The 25,848-nt window shown below is 43.0% G+C and overlaps 1 protein-coding gene across 4 annotated transcripts in view; it reads left to right on the top strand.

Annotated features, from left to right (window-relative positions):
• The window catches only part of LOC136112487 (zinc finger MYM-type protein 4), a 35,059-nt gene that overhangs the window by 1,142 nt on the left and 8,069 nt on the right, over nucleotides 1–25,848 (top strand). Inside the window, exons 2-25 of one of the 4 annotated variants that reach the window (XM_071799065.1) lie at nucleotides 7,190–7,232; nucleotides 7,640–8,164; nucleotides 9,420–9,487; nucleotides 10,045–10,215; nucleotides 13,074–13,152; nucleotides 13,589–13,841; nucleotides 14,276–14,450; nucleotides 14,562–14,774; nucleotides 15,319–15,466; nucleotides 16,123–16,238; nucleotides 17,066–17,338; nucleotides 17,829–17,979; nucleotides 18,238–18,410; nucleotides 18,780–18,930; nucleotides 19,956–20,075; nucleotides 20,371–20,408; nucleotides 21,257–21,401; nucleotides 22,022–22,140; nucleotides 22,329–22,500; nucleotides 23,294–23,347; nucleotides 23,550–23,603; nucleotides 23,730–23,909; nucleotides 24,080–24,174; nucleotides 24,737–24,908. In XM_071799065.1, coding sequence (XP_071655166.1) covers nucleotides 7,190–7,232; nucleotides 7,640–8,164; nucleotides 9,420–9,487; nucleotides 10,045–10,215; nucleotides 13,074–13,152; nucleotides 13,589–13,841; nucleotides 14,276–14,450; nucleotides 14,562–14,774; nucleotides 15,319–15,466; nucleotides 16,123–16,238; nucleotides 17,066–17,338; nucleotides 17,829–17,979; nucleotides 18,238–18,410; nucleotides 18,780–18,930; nucleotides 19,956–20,075; nucleotides 20,371–20,408; nucleotides 21,257–21,401; nucleotides 22,022–22,140; nucleotides 22,329–22,500; nucleotides 23,294–23,347; nucleotides 23,550–23,603; nucleotides 23,730–23,909; nucleotides 24,080–24,174; nucleotides 24,737–24,908 — 3,688 coding nt within the window. Of the gene's footprint in view, nucleotides 1–7,189; nucleotides 7,233–7,639; nucleotides 8,165–9,419; nucleotides 9,488–10,044; nucleotides 10,216–13,073; nucleotides 13,153–13,588; nucleotides 13,842–14,275; nucleotides 14,451–14,561; nucleotides 14,775–15,315; nucleotides 15,467–16,122; nucleotides 16,239–17,065; nucleotides 17,339–17,828; nucleotides 17,980–18,237; nucleotides 18,411–18,779; nucleotides 18,931–19,955; nucleotides 20,076–20,370; nucleotides 20,409–21,256; nucleotides 21,402–22,021; nucleotides 22,141–22,328; nucleotides 22,501–23,293; nucleotides 23,348–23,549; nucleotides 23,604–23,729; nucleotides 23,910–24,079; nucleotides 24,175–24,736; nucleotides 24,909–25,848 lie in introns of all 4 variants that reach the window. The other 3 variants (XM_071799064.1, XM_071799066.1, XM_065857200.2) reach the window with 3 other exon arrangements.

The following is a 25,848-nucleotide window of genomic DNA, read 5'->3' as shown; positions in this document are numbered from 1 at the left end:
ATGAAGAAGTTTTCCCATTCTCCAGCCTTGAGAAGGACAAGAACACTAGCTCACGTTTTCCATTCCTGTGCGTAAGAGAAGTTTAATTTGCTCAACTTGTTTCAGGGAACATGAAACTTGTGATTGCGGTGGAGCTAATTGTTGTTAAACAGAACAGTTCGCCTTCAGGGTCTAATTGGAGGCATGGCACAGGCACCGTTTGGCTATTCTGCAGCTATGGAAATGGGCATCATCACTAAATTGTCTTAGACCCAAATCTTTCAGACACTTGCACTTATTTCCAAGCAAACTCAAAGAGTTTTGCGGAATTGCTCACAGATATCCCATAAGTGTAGAAGTTTTTGGGGAAATCGTGATTTTGGCTGTCTGTGAGAAGTTTAGAGGGAAGTGGCTGCATGGAGGCCAATAAACTAAGAAATCTTAAATTAAACTTCATTCCCAGAAAGTGAAATGTTAGCAGACATAAGGGAATCCTTTTACACCACAAGGACAATCAAGGTTGTGCTACGTCTATCCCAATGTCTAGAGGGCTCTTTGTGCTCGTTGCCTTGATAGGCTCAATTTTTCTGTTGAGTTACATGGTCTTACCAGCTGAAAAAGAGAAGATTGCCTTTTTTCTTCTCGAGCTTGCCAATTATCTGCTAAGGAATAGCAAAAAAGCATCGTCAAGTTAGTGCCACCTCTATTGGTTGGCTAATTATCCACCAAGTTTTAAGTCCAAAAGTCTCCATCAATTGTTGCTCCACGTGTCCCTGAACATTATGGAACGTGTCCTGTGCTCTTGGCATTGACAACAGTCTTTGTTTCTGCAGAAGCAGAGCATTTTTTAGTAAAATCTAGGGATGGTGCAAGAAAGTTCATGCATCAAGAAGTTCATGAGGAACATGGGGAGAAGTGGATCCTTCCTGGCTGCTTCAGTGACAGATGGAACCTGTGAAGAATGAGCTGGCTTTAATTAAAAACTGAAGGACATAATTTCATTTAGAAAGTTTTGGTACTGAACTACTCTTGAATGGTACAAAGACGCTGAAAACTTCTCTGCAAAGGCTTGTGCAGCTCTCAAAGGATCCTCTAATGTCATAATCTTTGAATTCACCTTTTTGGTAACAACCCCAAAACTTAAATTTTACACGTAGTCCTTTTCCCTTTTGATAGCTGGTCCAGATTCAGAAAAATATTTGAAGTCCTTTAAGAGCTTGGATAACTTTAGTATCAAAAATCTGAGCCTTGAGTTGTTATAGTGGGATATGAAAAAATTACACTTTTTTGGTAGTTTTTGGCAAAATTTCTGCTATCTCAAAACTTTACCAAATTGGTTGGTTAAACATGTCTAAAGAAAATGTCCTTGGAGGGAGGATGCGTATGGAAAGCAAGCTTCACCTCCATCACTTATTTTCAGGCAGAATAACACAGCAGACGTGGGTTGGTGTTTTTAACTGTCTCGCTGTGATGGTTTTGGTGTCCTTGCCGGTGTTTTTGCAGACAGTCTGTTTGTTCGTGTGACGGGGCAGATCTCGAGCGCCCTGTGAAGCAATCGCAGCGGCTCTGATCGCACAGTACTCGTGGGTTTTCTGCCTGTTTTTCCAGGTGTTCAGGCATTTCATTCTGAAGAGCCTTGGATACTTGTAATAATATCTGCAAAGAAGGTGGAACATCCAACTAAGCTGCCTATTTTAAGAACCACTTCTTCATAGGAAAAGAAAAAGAAGCCAGCCAGGGCAACAACTACAAATGGGACTGGAATTGTAGCAACTGAAAGAGAGTTTCTGTAAAAACAGGAGAGGAGGAAATCATAGAACTCTACAGGAATGTGGAAGAGAAGCGGAACAGGCCAAAAAAGAAGCCTGAGTTAGGAAGGTCCTTTGAAGAATAATGTAGATCACATATCTGCTTTTCTCTCTTTAAGGGCAGAAATACTGAGATAGAGGGAACCGAATATACATACAGGCTGTCCCGTTTTCACCACCAGTTGGTGTTGTTGGCGCCAAACTCTTAGGAGAAGCGAGAAGACTTGCAGTACCTCATGGTGGATGGGATGATTCACCAGTGTGGACCTGTTCACGTGTGAACCGGTTGGTGAAGGAGGGCTGATAATCCCCACTGTGTTTATCAACAAACAGAAGGTGCTACGGTTGTAAATTTTCCCAGTGTGCGTGCAGAGGCTTCTTATTTGAGGACAGATTCTAATGAAAAGCAGACTTAGGCTTTAGACATATTTTACTTTCTTTAAAGACTAATTTACAGAGAGTTGGGGGTTTTTCCCTCAGTAACAAACAATTGCTAATGTGCTTAATTATCCTCTTGTGGGAGACATTGAGTAGAGGGAGGTTGCAGTACTGATCCTGCATCCCAGACTGTTACTCTAATTTCTTCCGAGTTGTATTGTATGGACTGGTTTCCCTCCAAAGCCAGGGTGATGGCTCTTCCTCAATGAGCTGCTCAGCTTTTGGGTTGCATGGAGTTAAGGGAATTGTGTGCTTTGCAGAACATAATCTGAATAGCCATCCTTTGGAAAGCTTTGGCCAAAAGTGTACCTATGTAATCTGGGAAATGCTGTCTTTCTCGTAGGATGCTGAAATATGTAACTGAACTAAACTGTTTGCGTTGGAATAGTTGCTTGCTGAGTATCACAGCAGAAACAGACATTGTTATGGTATGGACCCCTCTCTGATTTTGGTGGTTTTTACAGTTGTGTAACTTCAGTTTAGTTTTTCTGACTGATGCTACAAGAAACGGGGATTTTCCTAATTTCAGCTCACAGATTTAGTGTAACCAAAATCCCATAAATCAACAATTGTTTGTAGTGTCTTAACCAGCAATCGGAAAGTTCAGTGCATAGCCAGGGGTGAGGTTTTGAGCGGTGAAGTTCTTTGTTTTTAGAAGAAAACCTTTATTGTGGATGTCTTGGTTAATTCGCTGGATGTGTTTAGTGTCTGCATGTTTCTTAATTTGCCAAACCCACGAGTCTTGCAGGTGTCAGATCCGCACATCGAACTGGTGTCTTTGCAAAAACCATTGCAAGGTGAAACCGCTTCCTTCTCAAATCTATGGTTTTGTGGGCAGATGGGAGAAGGACTCAGATCCCCCTCTGGTTTTTGTAGGTATAGATTAAAACCAGTGATCATTCAGAAAAAGTACGGCATGCTGTGACTCTGTGTGTTTGACAGACTCATCTGCTTGAGCCCACATAGGTTGGTAACAATTTGTGGCTTGTATGTACATGTTTGGTGGATGTGGAAACCATAAGGTTGACATGGACTTTGGTTGGAATTGCTTGTAAACAGTCAGAAAACTTGGGAATGTTGTAAAAACCTGGGGCTGGAAAGGGGTGGTAGATGCACTTCTGTGTTGAGCTGCTGCCCGTGATTTCTGGTCAATCACTCAGAATTCTGAGAATGCACAAATGAAATGGCAGCAGCACACGCCTAAATCTTCTTTCACGAAACTTAAAAATCAAAGATGTATAAGTAAGTGAGTGGAAAGGTGAAAGCGTGTTTCTGGAGCACAAAGACAGGGAGCCACAAGGAACTGAAATATGCCTGCCTTTGTCTGTTTACAGGGATAGGTGGTTGTTTGGGATTTGCCTTTAAAAATACCCGTAATAGTATCCATTTGATCACCCTTAGACTAGAATAGTGATTAAAAAGACTCTTTTAAAGTCTCAAGGACACACTTTGCAATGTCTGCCAAGCTCGCGCTCTCCCCACGCACGGCTCTGAGCCTGTTCCCACCCACAGAGCGCAACGCGAACCGCGGGGCGCCCAGGGTGCCGGGCCACGTGTGGGGGACGAGGGGCCACGTCTGTGCCGCGGGTGGCTGTTGGTGCTGGGGGCCGGTGTGGAGGCCGGCGTGGGGCTCGGGGGCTCTGCAGGCCCTGCTCGCAGCCCCAGCTCCTTGGCCGCGCTGACCCTGCCAGGTTCCCTTCCTGCCGCAGCGGCTCCGTTCCTGCAGCAGGTGTTGCTGCAGCCTGACTCGGCTCTTTATTGCCCTTTGCTCCGGTTCGACCCCACGGCTCTGGCCACGGTTTGGAGGAGAGCGGATCCACTGCTGCGTTCCCAGTGTTCCATGTTGGAGGCTCCCGCAGCCCTTTGGGGATGTGGTGTGGAAGGTCAGGGGATGCTTCCTGAGCTCATCTGGGTCAAGAATAGCAGTTACCATTTTAAATTACTTTTATTTTTTTGTTTTTAAATCGTGTCTTCCTTATCAGTTTCATTACTTCTGACATGGGGGTTATGCTGTGTATATAGGGACAAGGAAACTGTGCAGACAAGAAAATGAGAATCATCACTGACTGTTTTTAATTGCAGTTTTCTTAACAGCTGCTTCCTTTCCACAGTTTGCTTATGGGTGCAGTAAAACCTAGGATCAAACTTCAAAAGGCTTGCTAGAAAGATATGTGCATATGTATGTAAAGTTCTTACATCGTTTTGTTTATTTTTTAAAAGAAATTCTCTGTTTTGCATACAAAACAAGGTTGTAGCCATAGGCAACTTCTCTCTTTATATTGGCAAAACCAATCTATTAATTGTTAAAGACTGTTATGGAATGACTCGTTTATTGGGGAGATACATATTTATGTGCAAATAGATACATATGTATCCACATGCACAAGCTTACAAACACCTCCCCTAGTTTCCTCTCTTTGGATTTACACCATGTGGGAGTTCTGATGATTCTCACCATCAGAAACTGATGGTGGCTTAGATAAGACTGCTGGTGGTATCAGATGCTGAAGTTCCAGTTTTATAAATATTTCCAGTCGAAGCTTTTGACCACAGACACAGATCTTCCTGCAAGTGATATTAGAAACAAACTTCTTGCTGTCAGCTGAAGCCTGGGACAGTATGTTGTCATCCTTTCCTGGAGCTGACTGCTACTAAACCCATAGTTCCCATCACAGTCCTGTGGAATATCGGATTTGTCTACTATATGAGTTAAATGAAATTAGAGATGATCCCTTTGCTATCAAATCGCATTACTTTCCTTAAGATGGCTTAAGAGTTAAGCGTGAGCAGGATCTACCAGAAAAGAAAGTGCAGAGCCAGAGAGTTGTAGTCAATGGTGTGGAGTCCAGTTGAGGCGTGTATCCAGTGCAGTGCTTCAGGGGTCAGTGCTGGGGCCCGTATTATTCAATATATTCATCAATGATTTGGACAGGGGAATAGAGTGACTGTCAGCAAGTTTGCTGATGACACCAAGCTGGGAGGAGTGGCTGACACTGGAAGCTGTGCTGCCATCAGAGACCTGGACAGGCTGGAGAGTTGGGCAGGGAAAAATTGAATGAAATATAACAAGGGCAAGTGTAGAGTCTTGAATCTGGGCAGGAACAACCCCAGGTTCCAGTATAAGCTGGGGAATGACCTATTAGAGAGCAGCATAGGGGAAAGGGACCTGGGGGTCCTGGGGACAGCAGGGTGACGATGAGCCAGCACTGGGCCCTTGTGGCCAGGAAGGCCAATGGTACCTGGGGTGGGTTAGAAGGGGGTGGTCAGTAGGTCAGAGAGGTTCTCCTGCCCCTCTGCTCTGCCCTGGGGAGACCACACCTGGAATATTGTGTCCAGTTCCCAGTGAGGGTGGCAGAGCCTGGCCCAGGCTGCCCAGGGAGGTTGTGGAGTCTCCTTCTCTGCAGACATTCAAACCCGCCTGGACACCTTCCTGTGGAACCTCAGCTGGGTGTTCCTGCTCTGGTGGGGGGATTGCACTGGATGAGCTTTTGAGGTCCCTTCCAATCCCTAACATTCTGTGAATTTGTGATTCTGTGAGCTCGGGGTGTAGAGAAGGGAGAGATGACTGAATGACTGGCTGGTATCTTTGGGGCAGAAAGGAAGGATGCTAATGAGATATTCTAAAGGGAACTTTAATTATGCTGAGCACAGAGACTTCTTCAGGCAGCGTTCAAGAATGCCGTCAACTTAAACGTCTGTCAGAGAATGTTTAATGAAAACAGATGTTTTGTACAGCACTCAGAGTCATCATCTGGTTCTTTTTGGTTGTGCTCGTGCTGACATTTGTTGTCTCGTTCCCGGTAGGAGGCTCAGCGTTACGTTCCACTGCTCCTGGAACGTTCCCTGTTAGAGGCGAAGCCTTTCACAGAATCACAGAATGGACTGGGTTGGAAAAGACCTCAGAGATCAGCAAGTCCAACCCTTGGTCCGACTCCAGTCCGTTCACCAGATCATGGCACTAAGTGCCATGTCCAATCTCGGTTTAAAAACCTCCAGGCACGGCGAGTCCAGCACCTCCCTGGGCAGCCATTCCAATGCTGACCACTCTCTCTGCACAGAATTGCTTTCTCATCTCCAGCCTCAATTTCCCCTGGCAGAGTTGAAGCCCATGCCCCCTTGTCCTATTGCTGACTGCCTGGGAGAAGAGCCCAATCCCCCCTGGCTAGAACTGCCCTTCAAGTCGTTCTAGAGAGTGCTGAGCTCAGCTCTAAGTCTCCTCTTCTCCAGACTAAACAAGCCCGGCTCCCTCAGCCTCTCCCCATAGGGCTTGTGTTTCTGCCTGACTGCTCTCCAGCCACTCTGTGCCCAGCCTGGAGTGCTGCAGGGGGTTGTTGTGTCTGCAGCCCCATTCACCAGCACCCTCTGGGCCTGGCCCTCCATCCAGTTCTTAACCCAGCAGAGAGTGCACTTGTCCAAGCCATGGGCTACCAAGTTTTGCAGGAGTATATTATGGGAGACAGTGTCAAAGGCTTTGCTGGAGTCCAGATAGACCACATCTACAGCTTTCCCCTCATCCACCAGGTGGGTCACCTGATCATAAAAGGAGATCAGGTTGGATCCGCACAGCCCGTGTCCGTGGAAGCTGCTGTTTTTCCACATGTACCATTCAGAGGAAATGAAAGCTCTTCGATCATTGAAGAGCGCAGAATCTGCGATCTTGGCCCGATACAAGTGTCTCACATAGAAGTGAAAATTTTGACATTCCTCCCCTCTCTCCTCCACCTTCTCTGGGAAGTGACACTAATTCTAAATTTTCATTGTGTGCTTTTTCTTTGTGCTTCTGAACTCGTCAGAGTAAATGTGACTTCTCAGTAATGTAGGAGTATTAATTTGTAGAACTTTGCTTGGGGCAAGAAAGGAAGGAGGAGGAATCATGATCCTTCTTTTTGGTTTTGATCAGATACTTTTTAGCAAAGTACGTTGCAGCTGACCAAGATAATGATATAGTGCTTTCCTTTTTACAGTTTGAAGATAAATCTGATGCGGTATTTGATATTACAGAAAAATGTAAGTATTTTTATTTATTTATACAAGGCCATAGTTTCATGAAACATCTCTTAGAAGTATCATTGCTGCTGAAAAAGACTCTCTTGCCCTTCTCCCAGCCCTTGCTTCTCCTTCCCTCCCTGCATTGCCTTCTTCACAATTGTTACAGATGAGATGAATTGAAGTGAATGTTTTTTTTCTCTCTTTGGTTAGTTTTACTCAGTTCAGCTTCTGCTCCGCTGTGTGGTGAGTGGGACAGAACTGTTCCTGATGTCAGCAACGTTTTATCAGTAATGTTGGCCCGAGAATGTTTAAAGTATTCAAGGAATTGCAGCATCAGACAGATTAGCAAAGGACACACACTCGTCCTTTGATACACATGAAGGTGGTGAGTTTTCTGACTGTTTATGTGTTTCTTTTCTCCCTAGGTGGTGAAATTCTGGATGCAGAAATGTCTGAGGACACTGACCACAACTTAACACCTGCCCTCGACAGCATCTCTTACAGAATACAGAATCGAACAGGGTCTGAAAACTCCCTGCTGGATGATGATGATTATTTTCTGAACTCTGGGGATCTTGCGGGCATACCTGTTGTTGGGAGCGACAATGAAGATGATCAAAATTTCCCTCCAAAAGACACTCTTTCTTCAGCAATGCATGATGAAGACCATCTGGAAGAGGGCAAGAGAGTTACAGAACATGAACTGGACAGTGAAAAAGAAATTCAGATTCAAAATGCCATCCAAAAGGATCTCGCTTCACCATTTGAGCAGGGCCCTGTATTTAAATCAATGCGGAAAGATTTTAGCATAACAAGGGATAATGGCAAAGAGACTTTTTCAGCAAAGGACAAGAAGAGAGAAGGACATTTTCAAGAACGTGAAAAACGATTGGAAAAAATCCCTAAAGATATGGATTCTAGATTGAAAAGCAGTTTTCTTGACAAAGCAGGTAACTGTTGACATCGTAGACCTGGCTACCCAGCAAAGAGGAAGAAGGAACTAGACAGAAATTAGCAATGAGGGCTAGTTATTAAACCCATCATCTTACTGAAGAGAATATGTATGGCTGTGTGTAGGGCAGCATTTTATAAAGAACCCTGAAACACCATGAACTCTGTATTAGGCCTAGGATTCGCAAAAGGGCCTGGCAGCATTAGGGGCATCTCATCCTCCACAGCTTATTTCAAAGCCTCAACATATCCTTTGTTGTTGTGGTTTACTAAGCCGAGTTGGGTGACAATTTAAGCTTCGTTTTGGTTTTCTCTCACTGGTTTTTTTTTAACAGACCTTGGAACTCCTTAAAAGAAAAGATGCTGAAGTTTAGGTTTAAGTTTGTTAAGCTTTGTCCAGCTGCCATGGGGAGAACCCAAGTGCCTGTGTCCACTTCTCATTTGAGGGAGCCTGACAGTCACCTCTAGTCTTGCTGCCCCCACGCTTGTTTTGGACTTCCCAGGCTCTGAAAAAATTCTGATATTTAACCTTTTTATGTTTAGTAACAGTGTCTTAAAATCAGTGTTTCCAGGTTCCGCAGATGGTAGAGCAACAATATGGATGCCTTTAAAACAAAGAAGAGTTAAATATGTCTCTTTACTTTTACCTTCAGGTGGAAATCAATTGAAGAATATTTCTGTGCAAAGACGTATTTCAGAAAATTGTAAATACCTGCAGTTATAAGATTGTGGCTGAAAGCTGGGCAGCCTCAGGTAGAGTAGTCAGTAATGGAAACAGCAGTTGTAACTGCTTATAGGCAGCATGCAGTATCCAGGCAAATCCTGTATTTTTAAAAAGATACATGCTAAAAAAGCCTAAGCTACTGTTTCCTAAGAAGTGGGGGGAAGAGGCAGAAGACGAGGAAAGCAAAGGAAAGGATGAAAGTTGTTACTCTGAAAAATATTTTCTGTCGAAACATGGCAGAGTTCAGAACTCACTGGGGTAGAGAAAATTCTGAATAAACAATTTGCCTCAAAGTCTTCCAACCATTTTGCTGGAATGGGAAAATAATGACCCAATAGAATAATTTAAAAAATGTCAGTTCTCTTTAAGGATTACCATCTTCTCTGCAGGGAGGAGAAGGGGAATGGTTTCATACTTCTGAGGTGCTGTCAGACTATGGGGTTGGGGATCAGTATCAGACTCTAGGTAGTTTTAAAGGAAATGCATTGGAATCTGTATTCATTTCTATTTAATGTATATGTTTTCCTCAGTTCATAATCAAGTAGAAGAAACATTACGGACGCAGTTAGCGCCACAAACTCCAGAAACTAACTTCAGGGTAAGCTATAGATCTTTCAAACACTTTTGCAAGTGCAGAAATATACTGGAATAATTCAAAATACGTATTTTGTATTTGAGTGTAAATTTGAGTATCAAGAAAACTGATCTTCTGACTCTTAGACATCTTTGCTACTTAAGCAGTGCCTTTAATTTTGTAAAATTTTGCTGACCCTCTCTTTGGATTGAGGATTCTTTTGATGGCCGTGTTCAGCACGGTCTGACTGACCGGTGAGCCAAATCGAGACCTGGATGCCTCCATCTGACCTGCTGCCTTTTTTCCAGACGAGACAGGGAACAGCTGTATCAACAGGAGACCGAATGTCCCTTCTGACAACCAACTTAGTGAGCTGGGTGGCTCCTGCTTTGTCCAGCGGAGTGGAAAGGCGCGGGGGTGGGATGGCCGAGGGTGCTGCAGCTGCTGCCCCCAGCGTTTCTCCCACCTTCCAGAGGCAGGACCCATTTCTCCTGGTCTGCACCAGAAACTCCCCTTGGCAGCAGCCCAACTCCTCATGGCAGATGCAGGAGGGTGAATTCTTTTTCATATTATTGTTTCAGGAGTCTAGCTACCTATTTTCTAGTAAGGAATCTATTGGACAAGAGCTGGGGAATTCCTTTGCACGAAATATTAGAATTAAGGAGGAGCCTTTGGATGACGAATATGATAAAGCTTTGGCCCCACAGCAGGGACTGTTAGACAAAATTAAAGATGAACCTGATAATTCCGAGGTAAGTTTCCCGTTGCATTTCTCATTTTGGTCTGACAGCTGACCGCATAAGCTGGATGTAAATTCAGCAATTTCTTTGGTTTGTTGACCGAAATTTAACTTGAAGAACATAGTTTAGTAGAAGGACTTTTCCCTCTTATACTACCATGAAACCCAAACCCCCAACTTTTTGATGTCATGTTACCGTGTCACTGAAGATGTTTTGCTTTTTAGTTAGAGCCAAAGCCTAGTGCTGTAAAACTTGCATTATTAAATCTGTGGCAACATAAACACTCAGCTCGATCTAACTAGAAAATAAAACGCATTCATGTTTTACTGACTATTTTGTGAGTTGTCACAGGTAGAGCGGTGTAGTTGAAACAGTGCTATTCCCACTACTTCCCTCTTAAAGGTTATTGCGAGCGCAGTGGTTCTTGTTTGTTCTTGTTTTAAATTAACACTTAGAGGTCTTACCTTAGCAAAATATTGAAATACGTACACATTGGTGAAGTCAATTTAAGCATGTGTTTAAGTCACCTTCTCATTTGACACTGAAATTGTTATGATGATACAGGTAAAAGGTCAATCATTGCAAAATGGAGAAAGCCTGCCCGACGGATTGAGCGGTGCTGGGGCAGGGGTTGCTGAGCTTTAACTGGTCTCTGCCACTGGTTTGCTGTGTGACACCAGGGAGATGATCTGTGTTGCAATTCCTGTCTCCTCACAGCTGATATTTCGGTTACACGCCAAACTTTATGTGCAGTTAAAGATGTGCAAAGCTTCCCAAGGGGATTCATCCCGCTCGCATCGACTCCAGAGTGCTGGTGTTCTGGTGCATGCATTGGTTTTTCTGGCATCATTCTGTGAACTTCTGCTAAAACTCTTCTCTCTGGGGCTGTCATCCCAACATTTTCTCTTCTTTTCCCATAATACTCGTGGCTTGATAAAATAAAGACGTAAACTAAGTATTTGACGCTATTCAGATTTCACTGCCTTTCTGATTTGTCCAGTGTCTGTGGGATTGTTTGATTTTAGTTTTCCTGAAGCGTATGCAATATCAAACCACGTGTAGGTTCAGTCTCTCTGTTTTGTCCTCCCAGGATGCCATCTGCTGGGTGGATTTGTGTGGAATGCAATGCAAGATGTCTGTAGTTAGCAAAGATCGTATTAATAAGTGAAAGTGGAGACTTGAAGAATTTGAATATCAAATATTGTATTGTTCAAAGTATTAGTTCCTGGAGTAAAATCCTGTAACTATCAACTCTGCCTGATACTGGACAAGTGTGGGAACTGCTGAAGGTTCATTTTGTTTTGCTTTAGATTGGAATTACTCTGGGTTGGGGTTGGTTGGTTGGTTTTTAGCGTAATTTGGAAGATAAGAGCATTTCTTACTGTAACTAATAGTTGGAGCTGAAGATTCTTGGCTTCCAGCACTTACACTGCTGTGAAACTATGCTTGATCAAGCACAGTTGATGTCAGGATTTACCTCCATATGCACTAAGGATAAAACTGCAGTTAAAATGCTTAAAAAACTGTATTTCTGCAAATAACTAGTTTTAAAATTGTAATATTAAAAAAACCCAAACCTGATGCTTTCAACCCATAATCACAGCAGGCTCATACACAGCTTAAAAGCTTCTCGAGGCGTTGTTTCCATCTGCTGGTTCACACGATGAACAAATACCATTGCCTGTTCTCCTGGGAAACCTGTTGGGAAATAGTTTGATTGTCCCGGTACAGAGACTTGTAATTTTCCCCCAGGAGTAAGAGAAGTGTTAAGCTTTAGCATATATTCTGGGGATGATTTAGGAGATGGCATAAGCTGAGGGAGCAGTCCTGTGCCGCTGAAAAGAGAGCTTAATTTTGCTCAGTCCTTTTGAATTGGCTTTACCTTACAGCCAGACAGCAACTGCGAGTTTAGCTCAGTCATAACACGACATCATGCCCTCACTGCTCGCAAATGACTGTAAGTAGGTTAAATCTTATCATCTCTGTAGTTCCAAGAGATTATGCTTTTCAGCCTGTTAAGATTTACATGTAGAGTGTTGCAAGCTGCTTTCTGCTTCAGCTTTCTAGGCAGAACACGGGCAGGAAGCACAGTGTCAAACATGAATAGCTGCGGGCGAGTACGCTGGTGATTTATAGTAGTCAGCTATTGCACACGCGGCTGGCTGGAGGGATTTGCTTGTCCTGTAGAAGGTGTGAGCTCATTCCCTTCTCAGTGAAGCCAGTCTGAGCAGGGACCGTGACGAGCTGGCTCTAGCGGGCCCAGCTTCATGCAGCTAAGCTGGCCAAAAAAAAGAAAAAGACTGCAATAAAATGAGTTCATTTTTGACTCAGTGCTATCAAACAACATCCTGATCCAGGATGAGAGGTGGGGCAGAACCGTGGTTGTCCCAGTTTAAAATTTTAACTGCTGTGAACCTTCACCGTAGGCCCCTCCAAGGTGCTTAAGTGATGGCTAAGTACAGAATGCTGCTCGCCATCCCGGTCTCTATTTCATTATCATCACCTATGAATGTGAAGATTAAGCTTGTTTCACAGAGCAGGGGCAAGGACTGCAAAGCACTTGTAGGTGGAAAGTTTGTGTGAGAGGAAAGCAAAGATTTCTCTTAAGCATTGGCTGAATTCCGAGGTGTTTTGGAGCACTGGCCGTGCTTTTCCACGGCCGTATGACACCCCACTCGTAGTTACCATGAGCCCCTGAGCAGGTTGGGTGTGCGCTGCTCACACAGCACATCTGTAAACCTGGCTTTGGAGCAGGCTTAAGAGACTCGCTCTTCCTTGACATTCAATACAGCATTATGAAAGAATGGAAATCATGTCACCTGTGATTACATGTGTGTATTTGTTCTCCTTTTCCTTTCCCTTTGTTTTAGGAGTACGGCCAACAGCCAAAAACTCAGGAAGGGGAGCTGAAAATCAGTGCTGTATTTTCAGTCAGTGGCAGTCCTCTTGGTAAGGAATAGGCAAGACTAACTTTACTTAAATCTGTAAAATATATCACCTTTGCAAATAGTCTTGCAGTTTGTTCTGCATTTTGTTTGCTATGTCTGATCCCAGTAGGAAGAAAAAAAGTTTGTTTTAGAAACAGAAATTATAAAATAATTGTATTTTTGAGGCATAGGAAAATGGAATGTGAAAGGGATGTTGAAAGTGCATTCTCAGTCTTAAAAGGAGTTGAAACAATCTGCTATACATAAAACCAGCTCAGGGCATGTCTTTATGGTGAATTCATCTGCTATTTAATTCTCCCTTAGACCCTGACAACCCAAATGAAGTCATAAGCTTTGTCCTTGCCCCCTGCACAGAAGTGAATTATGTGTAATACATATATAACAGTTACTCTATGTTTTCTCTGTGTTGTTTTTTTTTGTTTGGTTGGTTTTTTTAGCTCCACAGCTGTCATCAGGTTTCCAGCCTGCTGTGGCGTCCTCTGGCATGAGTAAAATGCTTCCTTCAGTTCCAAGCACAGCTGTTCGAGTTTCCTGTTCGGGCTGTAAAAAAATCCTGCAGAAGGGGCAAACCGCATACCAGCGGAAAGGCTCGACCCAGCTCTTCTGCTCCACACTGTGCCTCACTGGATACACCGCTCCAGCCTCCCGCCCACCAGCTTCTACCAAGAAAACCTGCTCAAGCTGCTCAAAGTAGGACAGTGCTTGCATTTGTTCTAGTAGGAACATTACAGCTGCTGTTTTCGTTGTTAAAGGAAATTATTCCACCTATCCTGCTTTCTAAATATTTTTTAGTAAAGACTCTGCAAAACAGCTGTCTTTTCCAAGTTGCTTTTGAAAAGATTTAATGATACAACCTGATGTGTCTATAGGCCACTCTAAAGTCCAGGTACAAAATGTTTCACAAAATATCTACTTGAGAATTGTACTTCTTACCTATTTTCCTAATAGGAAAAGAAAAAATAAAGTCAGGTACTTAGATCAGGATAAAAAACAACCAGCCAACACCCTTTAAATTGAATGAATCCATCCTCTTTTAGAGAATGTTTAGTCTGCAGAAGCAGAAAGGACAGCAAGTTGACATGAAACCAATGTTAATTCGTTATCTGTTTTTCTTTTTTCCATAGAGACATTCTAAATCCAAAGGATGTAATCACTGCCCAGTTTGACAATACAAACGCCAGTAAGGATTTCTGCAGCCAGTCTTGTCTGTCTACATACGAACTGAAAAGGAAACCTGTTGTTACTATTCATACTAACAGCATTTCAACCAAGTGCAGCATGTGCCAGAAGAATGCAGTGGTAATTGCAAACTTCTTTTTCGTTGGAATTTCCTTTAGATCAGGACAACTAGCTGTCTCAGAGAAGAACACACATATTCTTTCTATTCTTGCTATGTGTTTTTTCTTGCAGATCAGACACGAAGTGAACTACCAGAACGTTGTGCACAAGCTGTGCAGCGATGCCTGCTTCTCCAAGTTCCGCTCGGCTAACAACTTGACCATGAACTGCTGTGAGAATTGCGGAGGGTACTGCTACAGCGGCTCTGGGCAATGCCATGTGCTTCAGATAGAGGGACAGTCAAAAAAGTTCTGCAGTTCAGCGTGTGTGACAGCGTACAAGCAGGTATATTTTGACAGAACGTTAAAACTACCTGTGATTGGATTTGGGGTGTTTTATGAAACATCCAGTCAATTAGTTTATTATTTCAGTTACTATCTTGGTCTAAGATGTATCTTCTATCCCTGGTGAGTGTCACGAGGATGGAGCCAGGCTCTTCTCGGTGACAACCAGTGATAGGACAAGGGGCAATGGGTTCAAACTGGAACACAGGAGGTTCCACTTAAATTTGAGAAGAAACTTCTTCATGGTGAGGGTGGCAGAGCCTGGCCCAGGCTGCCCAGGGAGGCTGTGGAGTCTCCTTCTCTGCAGACATTCAAACCCGCCTGGACACCTTCCTGTGGAACCTCAGCTGGGTGTTCCTGCTCCATGGGGGGATTGCACTGGATGAGCTTTCCAGGTCCCTTCCAACCCCTGACATTCTGGGATTCTGTGATATATGATGCTGGCAGGGACTTCTATACACATTTTATATGTTAGTGATTAATTTCCAGGTTAATCAAAATACCAAGTTTCAAATGAATGACCAATTTCCGTGTTTCCACAGAAGTCAGCGAAAATCACACCTTGCACACTGTGTAAGTCTTTGAGATCTTCAGCTGAGATGGTGGAGAGCACAAATACCTTGGGAAAAACGGAACTGTTTTGCTCTGTGAACTGCTTGTCAGCGTATAGAGTGAAATTGGTTACTTCTACAGGTAACTTTATCCTTTTATTTCTTCAGAAGCATAGTTTAATGTAGCTCATATCCAGACTTAATTTGTCTTGAAAATTAAGGCAAATATTCTTTAGCAGGGGTTGTGGGTGGAAGGTGACTTTTTTATTTTAAAGGGAGGTACTGGACATAAGGACTTCCTACCATAGATAAACGTAACAATACAACCATCGTGGCTTTGTTTTAGAGAGCTTAAACATGATAATAAACCTTAAATCTACTTTCTGCTCTTGCAAGTGCAGCTGCTGGGTTTCTCAGCTGGACAATTCCATTTCTGTGGACATATGCCGTACCACCACTGTGACATTTCTGCGCCTGTTCTCCAGGGTGATTGCCTTAGTTACCTCTGCCTAATGTTGCATTGAGCTAGGCAAACATATTATCAGCTATTTTTCTTGTAAAACAGAAAGATGCTTACTGACATCCTAGGGATACTGGGAGATTAATGAAAGGATCTGGCAAACAAGAGGCACCGCAGCTACAGTGTCCGCTTCTGAATCTGTAAAACTTTGTCTTGAGCTTCCGTGTGTACCTTGGCTTGTCATTCAGATTCTCTGCTTTTGTATGCACAGTGCAAAATTATCTGCGGTACAACTTGATGTCGCATAAATCACTTTTTCTTCTCTGTTTCACCCTCAGGTGTTCAAGTTCAGTGTAACAGCTGTAAAACTACAGCAATCCCTCAGTATCACTTGGCTATGTCAGATGGGAGCATACGCAATTTTTGCAGCTACAGTTGCGTAGCAGCTTTTCAGGTGTGACTTCTAGGATTTCTTCTTAGTTGAATTAGTAGAATATTAAATTGGTGGTGGGAATATCTGTGATATATGTACCTGTACATCACCGTAGGGGAAAGGGACCTGGGGGTCCTGGGGACAGCAGGGTGAGCATGAGCCAGCACTGGGCCCTTGTGGCCAGGAAGGCCAATGGTACCTGGGGTGGGTTAGAAGGGGGTGGTCAATAGGTCAGAGAGGTTCTCCTGCCCCTCTGCTCTGCCCTGGGGAGACCACACCTGGAATATTGTGTCCAGTTGTGGCCCCTCAGTTCCAGAAGGACAGGGAACTGCTGGAGAGTCCAGCGCAGCCACCAAGATGCTGAAGGGAGTGGAGCATCTCCCGTGTGAGGAAAGGCTGAGGGAGCTGGGGCTCTGGAGGTGGAGAAGAGGAGACTGAGGGGGGACTCATTCATGGGGATCAATATGGAAAGGGGGAGTGTCACAAGGATGGAACCAGGCTCTTCTCGGTGACAAGCAGTGATAGGACAAGGGGTAATGGGTTCAAACTGAAACACAAGAGGTTCCACTTAAATTTGAGAAGAAACTTGTTCCTGGTGAGGGTGGCAGAGCCTGGCCCAGGCTGCCCAGGGAGGTTGTGGAGTCTCCTTCTCTGCAGACATTCAAACCCGCCTGGACCCCTTCCTGTGGAACCTCAGCTGGGTGTTCCTGCTCCATGGGGGGATTGCACTGGATGAGCTTTTGAGGTCCCTTCCAATCCCTAACATTCTGTAATTCTGATTCTGTGATATCGGGTAAAATATGTTATAATGTAAAATAAAGCTGCTTCCTCAATTTGTTTTCTTGCAGAATTTGTTCAACAAGCCCACAGGAATGAACTCTGCAGTGGTACCACTGTCACAAGGTCAAGTTATTGTCAGCATTCCCTCGGGGGCAGCGGTTTCGGCAGGTGGCACCGCCTCCACGGTGTCCCCCAGCTCTATGAGCAGCTCGGCTGCGGCCGGGCTCCAGAGACTGGCTGCCCAGTCCCAACAAGTCACTTTTGCCCGCCCTGTTGTAAAACTCAGGTGTCAGCACTGCAACAGATTGTTTGCAACCAAACCAGAACTGCTTGACTACAAGGTAATAATGACTAGAGCTTTTCTGGCTCATATTTCTCAACAGAAGCCTAAGAAACTGTAGCTTATCTGCAGTGGTCTCTCTGTACTGATCTGGTGCTTACTCCTGGTATGGAGGAGTTTGGAACTGGTTTTGGTATCATTTAACCATTACCAAAATTAATACTGATACTAGCTCTTTGATCTTAAAATAGAAAAAAACAAAACCAAAACACTCCAAAAAACCAAAACCCTATCATTGCCTAGCTAGGTAAGCACATTCCTGATTCTTGGTCCCAGAAATAATCCTTTTAATTCCAGGACAAAGCACATTGGTGAGAGCTTTCTGCAGAAATTTGTGCTTTATTATAAAGCTAAATGGGGAGACTCATTGCTAGTGCTGCCTGTTGTTGATTTCCAAGAGCATGAACATCCTTCTGAGTTTTTATTAACAATAAAAACATATTCTCTGGGATGTGAAACACTGAAACCAAAACATTCTGGCTGTGTTGCAGGGTAAAATGTTCCAGTTTTGTGGGAAGACCTGCTGTGATGAATATAAGAAGAGGAGCAGTGTCATGGCTTTGTGTGAATACTGCAGAATTGAGAAAATTATGAAGGAGACAGTGCGATTCTCAGGCGTAGATAAGCCGTTCTGTAGCGAAGGTAAGAAAGGGCAAGACTGCATCTGGAACAAATCAAGTCAGAAGTGGTTTACCTTAAAATTATTTGTAATACTAAGAAAAACCTACTTTTAGGTTAGAACACCATTTTTATGTTTAGAAACACAGAACTTTGTTCACACTTTACGTTTTCATTCTATGTTTTAACAAATTATTACAGACATAACTATTAATACAGGAACCAGAAGTGCTGAGCAAATGTCATTTTGATATTGAAGGTTTTTTTGCTGTTTTCTCTTAGGTTGTAAACTGCTCTATAAACATGACTTGGCTAAGCGCTGGGGAAACCACTGTAAAATGTGCAGTTACTGTTTACAGACTTCCCCCAAACTGGTCCAGAATCACTTTGGGGGAAAAATGGAGGAGTTTTGCTCAGAGGAGTGCATGTCTAAATTCACAGTTTTGTTTTACCAGGTAAGCAATATTCTCACCCAGCATCCTCTAGAATATGAACATGTTAGCAAAGAACCTTTGTACGTTAGGAGCCAAGTGAACTACCTGTAGTTGACTTCTGTGTCTTGCCACATATTGCATATGTGTGAGAGATGAGTAAATCCCTCTTAACTTCTGAGTACCGGTTCTCTATATAGAGAAAACTTAATATGGGTTGTGGGAAGACAGACACAATGTTCTGTGGCTTTGTGCTACACTGCAAAAATTATGCACTCCTGACAGATTTCTGTACTCTATATTGGCTGCGCGGGGTGCAAAGAGGTTTTTATATGATACTCTCTGTTGCTTTTTACAAGTGTGTTTAGTTTCTCCCTCGCTCTGTTTTCCTAGATGGCAAAGTGTGATGGTTGTAAGAGACAAGGTAAACTCAGTGAGTCCATGAAATGGCAAGGGGAGATCAAGCATTTTTGCAATCTGCTTTGTATTCTGTTGTTCTGTAATCAGCAAAGTGTTTCTGACCCTCCAGCCCCAAACAACACAGGTAAAACAAGCTGCGAGTAGTTTTGCCTTTTGCTGTGCATGATAGTGATAGGAACTTTTATCTGGAAACTTGATTCAGTGAACTTTTTAAGATATATCTTCTCCTTGGGGGGGGTTGCCCATTGCCATTGAATAGGCTCAGTTTTAGATCTCTCTCTTCCTTCAGACAATTTCAGACTTCTGCAGGTATGAAATGAGATTGCTTCATATACCAAACCTAGATTGTGATTTTAAAGAACAACAAACAAAAGCGCTTGCTTTTCAATTGCTTTCAGGAAACAAAGGCCCATTTTAGTGGGGTAAAATGTACTGATACCCATTAAAGACGTGTTAAATACCTAGCTTGTCTCCTGTACTTCATAACACATAGCCAGACATTTTAGAATGTAAATGTTTATTTAAGAAAAAAAATCAAATGGTGAAATTAGTAGACTTAATGTTTGTAAATACAGACTTCCATATGTGCACTTAAAAGAGCCAGTTCCGTGTAGTCTGTAGGCATATGAAGAGTTAGCATTTCTCTGTCATTAAGTGTTGATTCTTGAAGTACCAATGCTGAGATCAATGTGCACTGTAGCTGTCTCCTTGTTTGTTATTTTAGCAGATGGAGTGGGAAGGAGGGTGGGAATGAAGCCCACAGGAATAGGAACTGTGAGTTTCTGTAGGGAATGAAATGCAAAGGGAAGAAAGGAAGAAAGGCCCACAAAGACAGGAAGAGGAAACGAGACAAAGGGCAGAAATAGCACTGATCCTAAAGAGGGGCATAATCTCCCACTGAGTGATGGTGACTGCAACAGTAAGGTACCCGACGAGCACTAAAGAATGTTAACTGAAATGTATAGTATGCGCCAGGCCACATTCAGCTCTGGAACTCTGTGCGCATCTGCTGCTTACAGCAGGCTTTTTATTTGGAGCTAAATCGGGAGGGTGGGTGTCGTTTCAGAAATACCATTTTGTAAATTATCTTATTGCTTAATTGACTTTTCTTCTGTTCATTGTGTCCGTCAAACCTTTCTACGGCACCAGCTTCCTCCTCAGGCCCCCCTTCTTTGAGAAAGGACTCAACCCCCGTCATAGCAAACGTGGTGTCCCTGGCGAGCACCCCTGCTGCCCAGCCCACGGTCAACTCCAACAATGTTTTACAGGGTAAGACTGCTAAATACCGTGTCTATATTTATAAATCTCTATTCTCGAACATTTATATTTGTTCAGGGACCTTTTCCACTGAGAATAGCCACTTCTTCATTATGCTTCATGTCAATGCAGATGGTTATGGTTTTGTCCTTCCTTTACCTAGGTATAAATAATGACTTAAATTTGTATACACACACCAGGGAATGGGGTTTAATGGGAATTCTTTTTCTTGACCTTGACAGAATATGGGTTATTTTCCTTGCTGGTAAATACACAGACTATTCTTGTATGTTGTTTTCTTTTACAGGTGCAGTCCCTACTGTGACAGCAAAAATAATAGGAGATGTAAGTTTTACGAGAGACTCTTTCTCAGTTTCGCCCAGATTGTATAAATAACAAGTGAAGTATCCAAGAATTTTTGCGCTGTCGTTTTTGTAACTACTTTTCCTGGGTGTTATTGAGATTTAAAATTCATCCAGCTTGCAGATGCTTTCTTAAAAAATATGGTATAAAAGTCTTTTTATGTCCACTGACAGATTGATTAGATATGTTAAGATGATATGAAGATTTTATTATGTAGCTCTCATGTTCTGGAAGACTGACACTCTTTCTTTTAGCTGAAGTGTCATTTATGGATTAGAGTATGAATTTTCCCTAATGAAACAGATCCTTATATTTGAATGCATTACTGGAAAATACAGTTAGAAGGACTTGAAATTAGTACAAGCAGGAGTAGTCAGTCTGTGTGTAATCAGGATGCGATACTGATATTGCCAGCATTTGTGTTCACTTTTAACTTTATTTTCAGTGGTTTCCCATCAGTTTACCGTGGGTTTGGGGTCTGTATCAGCCAGACTCTTAGTATCAAAAGTATCTTAACTCTTCTTTATATTCTTGCTGTCAGTATGATTCCAGGGTCAAAAGTTTAGAGAGGTTATTTGACTAGAGAAGTTAGCCATTCTTGCAGATTTGTTCACTGCACTGTTAACAAAAAGCCTATTGTTTGATTAAAATAGAGGCGAAGACACCAAATACATTAACAAGCTGGTTTTGCAATAGTTTTTAAATTGTCATTTTTATCAGCAAAGAGACCTTTAAATTCTTCAACGTCCCATAGTAGGGAAAAAATACTGATCTTATTATATCCTTCAAACCAGTACTGACTCTGCGCTCATTTTTATTGTTCTGAACAGGCCAGTACTCAGACAGATGCCCTAAAGCTGCCACCGTCACAACCACCCAGGCTTCTGAAAAACAAAGCGTTGTTGTGCAAGCCAATCACACAGACTAAGGCCACCTCATGCAAACCTCACACACAGAACAAAGAATGCCAGACAGGTACGGATCTCACCTCCTACCCATTTTGTAAAATCCTCTATTGCAGTTGAGAGAGTAATGCGTGATTTATATATCAGAAAATATTTTTAATATACTTCAAAACCTTAAATAGTTTTGAGATTGTCATGTGGTATTTTCCAAGTAGCAGTTTGCCTTAAAGACGTAAAACGTTTGCTGTTCTTTGAAAGCCTCAGTGCTTCATGTGTGATGAATCTTGAGATTTGCTTTAACTCATCTTCAGCATTTTGCGATCATCTTAACTGTGAAAATGAAGTGTAATAGTGGAGTGACATGCAAAACGCTACAGAGGGAACTTGTTTTCCTCAGGACAGGATTTGTGAGCTCTTAGCTCTCACAGCATGAGGCACAAGAGCAGACTCAGAATCACAGAGTGTCAGGGATTGGAAGGGACCTGGAAAGCTCATCCAGTGCAATCCCCCCATGGAGCAGGAACACCCAGCTGAGGTTCCACAGGAAGGTGTCCAGGCGGGTTTGAATGTCTGCAGAGAAGGAGACTCCACAACCCCCCTTGGGCAGCCTGTTCCAGTGTTCTGTCACCTCTGGAGTGTACTGGATAGTCATATGATTAAACAGTTTTTGCTTTGCTCTGTTTTTGATAGAAAAAGAAGAAGTTCAACCCCAGATCATTGTGGTACCTGTTCCTGTACCAGTGTTTGTGCCAGTGCCCCTTCACCTCTACACCCAGTACACACCAGTTCCACTTGGGATGCCAGTACCTGTAAGTTATAGTTCAGTTCACTAGAGAACCTGGTTTCCAGTCTTTAGTTCTGGTTCTACCAGTTTGTAGCATTGTTGGAGAAATGAAACAAGTTCTCCAGTCTGGAATTATTGTAAGATTAAATTCTGTAGTCCTAAAATGTATGTAAGATTAAATGTATCTGCTGTTTCCCTTCATGTGTTCCATAGGTACCAGTTCCCATGCTCTTCCCGACTACCCTGGATAATGCTGATAAGATCATTGAAACTATTCAGGATATCAAGGAGAAGGTTCCTGCGAATCCGTTTGAAGCTGATCTCCTTCAGATGGCAGAAATGATTGCAGAAGATGAGGAGAAAGAGAAAACACACTCTCATGGTGGTATGTGGTGTTTTCAAAAAGGAAACTAAGTGCAGCGAGATGAAGGTCCTCTCATATAAAACACAGAGAAGTAGATGCAGGGCCTGTGCTGGCTGCTTCCCAAGTACACGTGGCATGTTAAATGGTGCTGTTGTCTTACTAACATTTATTTTCCACAGTGTTCATGCAGGTAAAGTGCCAATCTAGACAGGGCTATAACACTTTTGTCATGTCCTAGCAATTTTGATGACTTATTCTTTTAAAACAAGGGGGCCTTCTGGGCCTACAGCTTACAGCTGAACTATGTATTCAGAGGTAATTTTGTTTCTGTGTGCAAGATTATGTTCTTTGTTTTGAAAACATGTTTTAAGCATAATTTACTCTTCCTTCATAGTTCCCATCTCGGGTGCTGGTTGTACTTGCACCTTTCTGAAGCTTTTGTAATTTCTTGGAGGTTTATCAGTCAATATTCAATAGAGCTATGCTTCAGCACAGAAACCACGTTAGATACCGAGTGCTGATGATGCCTTAAATGTCTTTGCATTCACTTTCCCTGATCCTAGGTGCTGGTTTGACCTTTGTTGACAGTTAAAGGCTGCTGGAGGTAGTAATCTCCAGATCAGCACATCATGCATTAGCAGAAGGAGTCAAAGTCAAGAAGACAGAGTTGCTGCTTTACAAGAATATTTTCCTGTCAGGTTTTTTCTGGTGGATTCTTGGAGGGTGGTGCGAGTTGGAGGGTGTTGGATAGTGATCATCCCATGGAGTGGAACAAGCTGAAAATAAATGAACAAAATATCTGACTTGTCTACAGATGACCCAAATAACAAACACCGAGGGATGGAAATGTTTGGAAAGGCAAACATGGGTTAGTTCTGCATTTCTGTTTCTGCCGTAACAGCATGACCAAGGTAAAAAGCTGTTAGGAGAGCTCTAGTGGAGGAGAAGACATATCATGCGTGTTAGTATTATGACCTAGTTACATAGTTTTTTTGGTGTTCAAAGTATTTTGTATGAGTTGTGGAAGCTGTCAGTCATTTGTAGATACAGGTTTCTTTCTTTTTGTGTAGGATCTCAAACATCTGAGCATGAACTCTTCCTGGACCCCAAAATATTTGAGAAAGGTCAGTTAGATTTATCATTTTTTTTTGGCAAATGGACTTTGATCCTGCTGTATCTTCTCTTGTATACTCCTCTTTTCGTCTGCCCTTTCCTATAGCACACGGTATATCTGATCACTCTCCTTTCAGACCAAGGCAGCACCTACAGTGGAGATCTGGAATCAGAAGCAGTGTCCACTCCGCACAGCTGGGAGGATGAGTTAAATCACTACGCCTTGCGGTCGAACGCCCTGCCAGAGCCAGACCCCGAGCTGAAGCAGTTCTCCAAAGGTGACGTGGAACAGGACCTGGAGGCTGATTTTCCATCAGGTCAGTGTAATGTGAAGAAAAAATGCGTTGTTGTATAAAAGTACACACAATTTTCTGAGTAAGCTTTGTACTTTGACAACTGTAAGGTGTTCCGTAGCATCTAAGTGACACTTCTACCTGGGCTGTTAAATCATCTCATTAAACTCTTAACGGTGTTGATTTGACTTCAGACTCATTTGACCCTCTCAGTAAAGGACTGGGTTTGCAGTCACGTTCTCGAGCAAGACGGAGACACAGAGATGGCTTCCCACAGCCAAAGAGACGGGTAAGAAAACGCTTCTGGAATGCAAGTTGCATTTGAAGCAATAATTTTATGTGCATGGTTATTCTCAGAAGAAAGAAGATACTGCTCCAGGGTGAAAGTGAGAATTCGATTTAACTCTGCTGTGTATTTTTGCCTTTCTGTTATAGGAGATAAGATTTTCTTTCCTCCCACTCTGCAGCTAGGTAGAATAAATGCTCTTTTTAGTGCAGAACATTTCTCAAATGTGTATCGTTTCAAAAAAATGCAAAATAGATGTCCTTTAAGTAGTGTCATAATCTACAGGAAAGAATGAATTATTTTTCTTGTGTACCTAGAGAAGAATGTATTTCTGTGCATATTTATCACAGTGAGAATTATTGTATTTTGTTGCACCTTTTCTGTAAAATGTGGTTTTGTCCACATATTAAAGATGCATGTATATTCATTCAGATCATATCATATGAGAGCAGGATGTTGTTATCATGCCAGCATAGCAGCCTTTTTATGTGAGAGCAAGTTAAGCATCCCTAGATGAAGAGCCTATTAAATATTGATTTATTTTGATTGGTTTGTTTGCCCGTAGGGACGGAAGAAGTCTGTAGTTTCTGTGGAGCCCCGGAATCTCATGCAGGGCTCCTACCCAGGATGCTCTGTTTCTGGGATGACCCTAAAATACATGTATGGGGTAAACGCCTGGAAAAACTGGGTCCAATGGAAAAATGCACAGGAGGACCAAGGGGACCTGAAGTTTTCAGGTAATTTTTTCTCTCTCGGTGGAAACAGAAGTACTTAGTTGAGGAGTGCTTGGCATGATATGTTATTCACATATCCACAACCTCCCTGGGCAGCCTGTTCCAGGCTCTGGCACCCTCACTGAGAAGAAGTTTCTTCTCAAATTTAAGTGGAACCTTTTGTGTTCCAGTTTGAACCCATTACCCCTTGTCCTATCATTGGTTGTCACTGAGAAGAGCCTGGCTCCATCCTCCTGACACTCACCCTTTTTATATCTGTAAACATGAATGAGGTCACCCCTCAGTCTCCTCTTCTCCAGCTCCAGAGCCCCAGCTCCCTCAGCCTTTCCTCACACGGGAGATGCTCCACTCCCTTCAGCATCTTGGTGGCTGCGCTGGACTCTCTCCAGCAGTTCCCTGTCCTTCTGGAACTGGGGGGCCACAACTGGACACAATATTCCAGGTGTGGTCTCCCCAGGGCAGAGCAGAGGGGCAGGAGAACCTCTCTGACCTACTGACCACCCCCTTCTAACCCACCCCAGGTACCACTGGCCTTCCTGGCCACAAGGGCCCAGTGCTGGCTCATCGTCACCCTGCTGTCCCCAGGACCCCCAGGTCCCTTTCCCCTACGCTGCTCTCTAATAGGTCATTCCCCAACTTATACTGGAACCTTCATTTGTAGCTAACACATGCACAAAGTATTTCTTTGTCAGCATAACTGTTTGCTGTAAGAAACATTATGCGCTACAACATTAAAAACTTAACACCTTGTTTCCGGGCTTCACAGCTGGAAAGAAACTTGCCAGAATTTTTAGCCAGCAGATAGGAAATAGTTCACAAGTTCAGTCGTACGAGGTACTCCATGTACGAGAGAGAAGGTTTAATAGTTCTGCCCTCATTAATAAGGAATGTGTGAATATTTAATCTCTTGAATCAACTTAATTTTTCTAATAATTTTCTTGGC

This window comes from Patagioenas fasciata, chromosome 25 (genome assembly GCF_037038585.1).
Source record: "Patagioenas fasciata isolate bPatFas1 chromosome 25, bPatFas1.hap1, whole genome shotgun sequence".
In the NCBI taxonomy this organism is placed as follows: Eukaryota; Metazoa; Chordata; class Aves; order Columbiformes; family Columbidae; genus Patagioenas; species Patagioenas fasciata.
The sequence above is the reverse complement of the archived record's forward strand: the minus strand, read 5'-3'. Positions and strand labels throughout refer to the sequence as shown.